This window comes from Sycon ciliatum, chromosome 6 (genome assembly GCF_964019385.1).
Source record: "Sycon ciliatum chromosome 6, ocSycCili1.1, whole genome shotgun sequence".
NCBI classification, from domain to species: Eukaryota; Metazoa; Porifera; class Calcarea; order Leucosolenida; family Sycettidae; genus Sycon; species Sycon ciliatum.
In genome coordinates this window covers 35,258,765-35,267,089 of record NC_088648.1, presented here as the reverse complement: position 1 = coordinate 35,267,089, position 8,325 = coordinate 35,258,765, and the positions used below count along the sequence as shown (strand labels likewise).

At 46.0% G+C, this 8,325-nt stretch overlaps 1 protein-coding gene across 1 annotated transcript; it reads left to right on the top strand.

The window, feature by feature from the left end:
* Window positions 1-4,225: 4,225 nt before the first annotated feature.
* LOC135820277 (uncharacterized) lies at window positions 4,226-5,683 on the top strand. Its single transcript, XM_065333594.1, has one exon. The coding sequence runs from the start codon at window positions 4,226-4,228 to the stop codon at window positions 5,681-5,683; it is 1,458 nt and encodes a 485-aa protein (XP_065189666.1).
* The last annotated feature ends 2,642 nt before the right edge of the window (window positions 5,684-8,325 follow it).

Genomic DNA, 8,325 nt, shown 5'->3' with positions numbered 1-8,325 from the left:
CCATCAAGTTGCTGTGGAGCCCCACTTTCAACCACTGACAGGGAAACAGCTACGGTACCGGTCTGCCAACACCGATGACCAAGCCCGGCTAGATGTGGCAGCAAGTGGCATTTGAGGTGGGCGATTCGAGCGCACCATTGTGGATGTTCGGGTGTTCAACCCACATGCGTCCTCGAATCGCTCCTACTCGATTGCCGCTTGCTATGTCAAACATGAGAGGGAGAAGAAGAGGGCATATGAGCAGCGGGTGCGCAATATCGAACATGCCTCCTTCGTCTCAGCCGTCCTGTCCACCACTGGGGGCATGAGCAGATGCGCCACTGCATTCTACAAGAGAATTGCTAGTCTGCTAGCTGAGAAGACCGCCGAGCCCTACAGCAACGTGATGGCCAACCTCCGCTGCCGTTTGAGCTTCGCATTATTGCGTGCAAGTGTCACTGAGATGATGTGCCTCCGTGGGGCTTGCAGCACATTCACAGCTCACCTCACTGCTGACCCTGTCTCTGCTGAGGTTGTTGTTGCAGAAGCTGGCGTTGCCCATTTTTGATATTATGGGCATGTGTTTCTGTGGAGAAGGCGGAGAGCCGGAACGCAAACAATAATTATTACTTTGTCATTTTGGTCATCTTTTGTTTTTTTGTGACATGAATGTATCGGAACTAAATATATATTTCCATTGGCATCAGTATTCCGAGTAAGATTTTCGTCGCTTGTTTGCATGGTGTGTTTCTCCACCAATGAGCGCGTACTATGATTATTTATCGCTGTTCTCACACTTTACCATTTTAGCAGCTTGCATATGCCATTGATATATGTGGAAAGCGCGCACTTGCGCCATTTCTGGTGTATAAGAATGATCATTCCTCCATTATCATCATTATCATCCTTTACTGATGAGCTCCAACAGGAAGCGAAACAGCTGTCTAGAGGCGTGGAGCAACATTATCTCTCAACGGAAGTGTCCTTGCTGGTGTCTGTATGGTTCGGCTGAAGAGCGCGTGGTTGTGATGAGTTGGGAATGCAATGAAATGATTGTATCGGTTTATTATTAATTTTGCCCATACAAGAGGCTTGGCAATGTAAAATAATTATGTGGTATCGTAATGTGTTTATATACGGTATTGTACATCATTTGTTCATACGGTATCGTACATCATGGTCCTATGAAAGCATCTCCGTAGAATTCTTTGGCAGTTTTTTTACATCAAAACAGGATGCAAATACGGCAATCGTTGTTGGTATATCCACCCCAGAGGTAGGTTCGGAAGAACTGAAGGTTGATTTGTTTTAAAACCTTTATGCCGTCGAATGTCTGGAATATTCTTGTTAACCTATCTTTTATAATTATATGTAACTAATAATATGTAAAGAGAAAAAGGACCTATACATCACTTGTTATGACTAAGGTAACTTATAATAGTTATTGAATTCTAGCTCACAAAACAGAGTCCATCTGATTCCCAGGTTTTGTATTTTCTATGTATTTTATGCTCACCAATTTGAAATAATATTTTTTTTCTCGTTTTTTTACACGAAAAAAGGCTGCAAATTCGGAGATCGTTGTTGGTATTTCCACCCGAAAGGTAGGTTCGGAAGAATTGAAGGTTGATTTGTTTTAAATCCGTAATGGCCTCGAATGTCTGGAATATTCTTGTCCTCTTGTTATCTATTAATTTGTGAAGAGAAAATGACCTATACGTCACTTGTTATGACTAAGGTAACTTATAATTCTAGCACACAAAACACTAAAGTCCCTCTGATTCCCAGGTTTTGTAGTTTCTATGTATTTACGCTCACCAATTTGATGGTATGGTATGGTATAAGTAAATTATCGTAAAGTAAATTATCGTATCCGTTCCCGAAGGGAACTCACGACGGCCGCTAACACCCGATAAACCCTAGCGGCAGATGCAGCGCCTAACGGTGGGGGTGAGTGGGTAAGTCTCACAACCACTGGCACAAGTGCCGAAAGCGACCCCATTAGCTGCATCCATGTATCCATGGTATGGTATGGTATTGATTTATTTGAATTCGGTATCTCAACAGTACATATAATTTATTATATTGTTGTTCCTCCAACATCTTTTCTGTTTCTCCCTGCAGAAGATAAGCCGGCCCAGTAAACTGTAATAGCCGACGCAGGGCCGTATTTCGGAGCCATGACATGCCCACAACGGACAGCGGCAATCACTACATCAACAACATGCGTGAACACATCAACATGAAGCAATCATCACTACAGAACAAATGCAGCCACCTCAACAACCATACCTAGCACCGCAACACGAGGAACACACTCATTGACAGGTTGATGAGCAGCCACCTCTCCCTGAACCTCTGTTGCTTCCGGCAGTATTCAACGCCGAGGATTAACTGCTGGCAAAGAGCCGATGGCAATTCCGTCATTGGTTTGTTAGGTCGTCATGTGGCTAATTCCAACTGTTTGTCGTGTTGCTGTCTGTTTGTCGTGATGTTGTCTATTGTTCAATATGTTCTTGTTTTTGTTTCGGTTGGATTAGACCCGTACATGTTATATGTACTTGTGCATGTGTATTCATTTTGTTTCGCTGTTCCTAAATAAAAATTATTTTGTCGAACTGATTTTTATGTTGCGAGAGCCACTGCTGACAGGAAGTAAGTGTCCCACTAAGAAGTATAGCAGGAACCACAATAATTTGCCGGCCTAAACAAACAAATTGTGTTCCGCTAATTTTGAATGTTGAATCTCGTTTTAGTGACGTGGAACTTCGAGTTTTATTTCATGACAACATATGTACAGCTAGACATCCAGGTCATGTGATGAAGGTGGACTTCAGGGGTTTGGTCGGTCTCTTCTTTGTTTATCATTCTAAGGAGGTCTTAGTTCATGAAGTTAAATGTACATCATTAATTATTCTTCTAAGTTCAAAAGCGTCGGGAATCAATCGAATTGCGATCAAAAGCACGAGCCAAACCGACAGATCAGAGAGCCTTAGATTGTGTTAAACAAGCGTGGACACGAATTCGGTGAAAAACATGGAAGGTAAAATAAGGTTATAAATGATGAACAAAAAACATTGCTTCCACCTAGTGTTTGCACAGCACTTCTCGGGAAACTCCGTTGTATAAATGAATAGAACATTCAAAAAGGTAATATTAAAGGGAAGCATAGTGAGAATAAACACCTATGCAAATGGTAATATCCCACAACTGCCGTGATAATAATAAAAAAACTGTGCAATGAACTACGAACTACACGTGCAAAAACTACACGTAGTATTCAAGATTATAACACTAGGGACCTTTCGCGTTAGCCACGAATCGAATGCGGAACGAAGTATTCTTTCGGCTCGTACTCGTTTCGTGGAAACAGATTCAGGGTTCTGTCAAGTCCCGGTTTCACTCAGTCGGTAGAGCAAGCGGTTACAGTAATGGATAATGGTAATCATACAGAATTGCACACTTATTCAGAAAGAGAGAGAAAGAGTTCTCAGGTAGTACACTGTAATCTAGCATGAAACTAATCTACAGGAAACTGATCTGCGGAGAGCTGGGCTTAATCGGCAAGAAAATAATCCGTAGGAAACTAGAAAGGCAGCAGCTTTTATAGGAGGAGTAAGTAAGCTAGCTTACGGTCCGGGGATACGTAGAGCAGAGGGAAGTAAGAAGAAAGGTCAAGCTGCAAACTAAAAAGTACATGTACATGTTGTGTGGGCAGAAGAATGGGAAAGGTCAGGACATGGCACCTGTGCGAGAGGAATACGTTTTAGAGGAAGAACTGAATAGAGGGTGTACAATACATCGTATACATGTGGGCGTGCAATACTAGACCTTATTCGATAACGTGACTTTTGGACTCGCCTCCAGGGATTTGTCATAAGCTAGGGCACGCGTACGAGAAACGAGTGGCAAGAAAGGCCCAGTTTGTACAAAGGAGTAGTAAAATACCGGTATTTATCTACTCCTATGTTCGCACACAGAGTCCACTGTGCACTGAGCGCAGATCTCTTGCCACTCCCTGGTTCCCGGGACCCCGGTTCACGTGATTGTGACGTTTATCGAATAGAGGTTATGCGAATGACGTCACGAGGAGCGCCAGGCGGCTGCGAGTGGCAGGGGTGGCAAAATGAAGTCGTTTCTGCTTGAGAGGAAAAGTAAAATTTGTTGTTGGTTGTCGACATATCGTTCCTCACTTTTATTTTGATTTCCGCTGGTGTCTCGCTTGCTGAAGTTTTTAGCCTTCAACATGCCGAAGAGTTTTGCAGCCGTCGGATGTAGCAATCGTGCCGATCCTGGAACGGCTGTGAAGTTTTACAAATTTCCTGTAGCGGACGAGCGGCGCAAACTATGGGTTGCGGCTATGAGACGAGAGAATTGGAAGCCAACTGACAGTAGCAGGATCTGTTCAGACCATTTCGTAGGCGCAGAGAAGAGCAACGATCCACTATCTCCCGCTTACGTTCCGAAACTTTTTGAACATGTCAGGACTCCTGTAAAGCGTAAAGCGGAGAGGGATTTGGAGGCATATGAACGCCGAGCGAAGCGGAAGCTGACGTTCGAGGAGAGCAAGACGCAGACACCAGTGAAAGTGTGCGCCTCCGGGAATGACTTCACAGAGGCAATGGCAGATTTGCCTGGTGCCTATGGTGCAGAGGTGGAGTCTGATCCTGTAGCAGTCTCCAGTGTCTCATCGCAGACTGACATGGATATGGAGCACTTGACGCGGCTGGAGGAGACAAACAACCGTTTGGTCCTGGAAAGCAAACGGACGCCAAACGCTCCAGGACAAGGTGACACCTTGTCAATCGAGTCGTTTGAGAAAGACAACGCGAAGGTGCTCTTCTACACTGGTTTGCAGTCTTTTGGGACCATGATGGGCATATTTGAACACGTGAGGAAGAGAGTTCCACAGCACCACCGCCACACGCTCTCCCTCTTCCAGCAGTTCTTGATTGTTCTTATGAAGCTTCGGCTGAATTGTCGGGACCAAGACTTGGCGTACAGATTCGGCATTCACCAGTCGACCATGTGCCGGATTTTCCAGCGCTGGATCCGGGTGATGCATGTGATGCTGGGACCACTTGTCAAATGGCCGGAAAGGGACGAACTGCGCAAAACTCTGCCACTTGAATTTCGTAAGCATTTCCCGGGCTGTGCTGTCATTATTGACTGCTTTGAAGTTTTTTGTGAACGACCTTCTGATCTGATGGCAAGAGCTCAAACGTACTCTCATTATAAAAGCCATAACACTGCAAAGTTTTTGATTGGCGTAGCGCCACAAGGTGTCATTACATTTATTTCGCATGCATGGGGCGGGAGAGCCTCAGACAAGTTCATTACAGAGCACTGCGGTGTGCTTAGTCACCTAAATCCGGGTGACCAGGTGCTGGTTGACCGTGGTTTCAATGTTGAAGACAGCGTTGGCATGTTCTGCGCAGAGTTGGTGATGCCCCCATTTACGAAGGGGAAGAAGCAACTCACCAGGCTGAAATTGGACAGGGCTCGACAAGTGTCAAGCGTCCGTATCCATGTGGAGCGAGCGATTGGAATGCTTCGCCAGAAATACACGATCCTCTCTGGCACTTTGCCCATTGCCTTCCTCATGCATGACGATAAAGCTACATCATGTGCATTCATTGACAAGGTTGTCACCGTCTGCTGTGCTCTGTGCAACTGTTGTGAGTCCGTCGTACCTTTCGAGTAAATTATATCATGCCGCTTTGTCAGCTGTAATGATTGCTATATTATTATTATTATTATTGTAGAAGAGAAAAGGACATATGGATACGAGTTAAGAGTCCGAGTTTCAAATTATTATTATTCATATTAATTATTAACCCTTTCCCTCAAACCAGTGAATATTATTCTGCAGTTGCATGCGCATGTGTTCACCTCATTGACCTCGCTTGTTCCTAGTTTCTTTTGTCTGGCTAGCCAAGCTTGCTTGGTTATGGCAACGCCAACAGACTTATGATAATAGTAATAATAATGGCTTCTATCATCACTCACGACATGCCTCCGTTTCTTGTTGCGCGATGTACCATCAGATGTAGTATGCCCAGCACCAAAGAACAACTCAACTTATGCCAACATCACCCGGAAGAGACGTAAAAGAGCGAAGTGTTTGGTGTGTAATGATGGAGTTCCTCTGCTCACATGCATAAGCAGTGAGTGGTCTTCGCGCATGTCCTGGGACCCACAAATACGAATCAGCATTATGGTCCTTCAGAGATACATGCAAGCAAAGAAATACAAGAAAGGTAACGGAAATCGTTGTGAAAGCCCAGCCACCGATTGTATGCACACACGCGGCAAGTGCACCAGCAAGTACCGTGGAAGGCACAGCAGAACAAAAGTTGAAAATGCAACTCTAGAAATACCAGAATAGCAGGCTCCATGAATATAATCACTTCTCAAATGCTTGAGACTTGGATTTACAAATGCTACGACAAAAAATGACTATGTGCATGGAAAGTTGGTTGCACCCCATACTAGAGGTCGAGCTTTTCTGCCGGCTTGACTGGACATTTGACTGGCTCACGACTGCCATTCAGAAACTTGACAAACTCACGACTTCCATCCAGACACTTGACTGACTCACAACTGCAATCCAGAGCAGAGAAGAAGTCCCTCGAGCCCTCCTTCCGGCAAACCTGCAAGAAAGCACCACTCCCTGCTCAATACACAGGGTTTCGGGGAATTCACCCCTCATGCAGTTGAGCTTGAGTAGGCTGACGAACGTTGTGCTTAGCGACCAACATTCCTATAAACTTGTCGCCGAAGTCGCTACCACTGTAATTGTACATGCATATCATTATTTAGTGGCAGATTTGATCTTGCGACACTCCGGGCAGGTCCAGTTCTTGCGCTTTAGCTTACTCTTCAGCTGCAAACAAGCCATGTGGAACAAACGAATACTGCAATCGTTGTTGGAACATCGCAGTACCTCGCCAGCCTTCACAGACTTGCAGTAGCAAAACTCCGGAGGGCCTTCTTGATCCGCAGTAGATGTTGTACTGGCAGCACCAAGTGGTTCCGAGGCTGATGTAGCCGCTGAAGACGCATCGGCAGAAAGAGTGGAGAACGTCTTAGTGAACCACTTCCCAACAAGCTCTGGGAGAACAGCACACTGGAAGAATTTCTTGGCACCTGCTACCGCTTCATGGATGAAATCTGTGTTTGCAGAGATACGCTCCACAAACAGCTGACCTTCATTCCACACAACAAAGTCACAGTACTGCACCTTACACACCAGCATCTGTAGCTGTACTTGATAGTAGTACATGTGGTCTTGCTTAAGATGGAGTGCCCCGCCGGACTTTACTAGACAGAACTTCCCTGAATCGGCAGCATCATGCAGGCTACTGTCTCGGCACCCGTACGGGCACTTCACTTCCACCACGCCGTTGCCACAGCAGGAGCACTGCACAAGGGAGTCGGGAGTAGCGCCAAGATATGGATAGTCCGGATGAATTACAAAGCCACTGGGCAGTACTTCAACCTTCTGATTTGTTGCACTGGCATGTTCACTATAGTTGTCAATTGCCTTCTGCTCGTGATCACATCCCCATTGTGTGGCTTTGCTACGAAACTTGTGTGCCTCAGGGTAACACACAGAGTGGACTAAGGACGCAGAGGGCTGGCTAATATCCGTGCGAACAGCAGACTTCAACTTTGAAGCTGTGATCCGGCCGGCGCGAAATTCAAACCAGGCCTTGGAATCTGCCTGGTTCCGCGTAGCCTGTTCCACAGCGCGTGCTTCCTCCTCTGAAACACAGACCGCTGGAAATACTGCCTCGCAACGAACGAGCAGGTCCCCAAAACTAGCATCCAGCATGACTGGTTCGTACAATAAATCCAAAATGGGTGGATATCCCTCGGGCTTGGAAGGTACGTACCTATCGCAGAACCCGGGAACAAGGGAGAGTAATGACGGTTTACCGGCTTGACATAAATTTCCATATAGTTCACCCAGCTCAGCACTGGATGGTTGCTTAATATCAGCAGGGACCTTCTCCTCCGACCTACGGCGCTTGCTCCCATGCTGTTTAGTGTCGGGTGCAGTGAAGTTTATGTCACGAATCCTGGTATACTCCACCTCCTTCATTGAAGGAGTTGACCATTGGCACGGCAATGAAGTGCTTCCTGTGTTCTGAATCAGCTGCGTTCGAGAATACAGGCTGAACAACAGTGCAGCAACGTGAGAACAAGACTCACCAAGACCAGCCATGCAGGTGCAGTGTGCACAAATCACGCTACCGTCGTTTTGCGCAACAATCCAGGGTTGCAGATGGGTGCCGGAAACTGACTGGGAATGGCGGACTTTGGCGATGACAAACTTGCTGT

Bases quoted from the DNA above. Each gene is read 5' to 3' on its own strand.
- LOC135820277 (XM_065333594.1), top strand. From the start codon at position 4,226: ATGCCGAAGAGTTTTGCAGCCGTCGGATGTAGCAATCGTGCCGATCCT.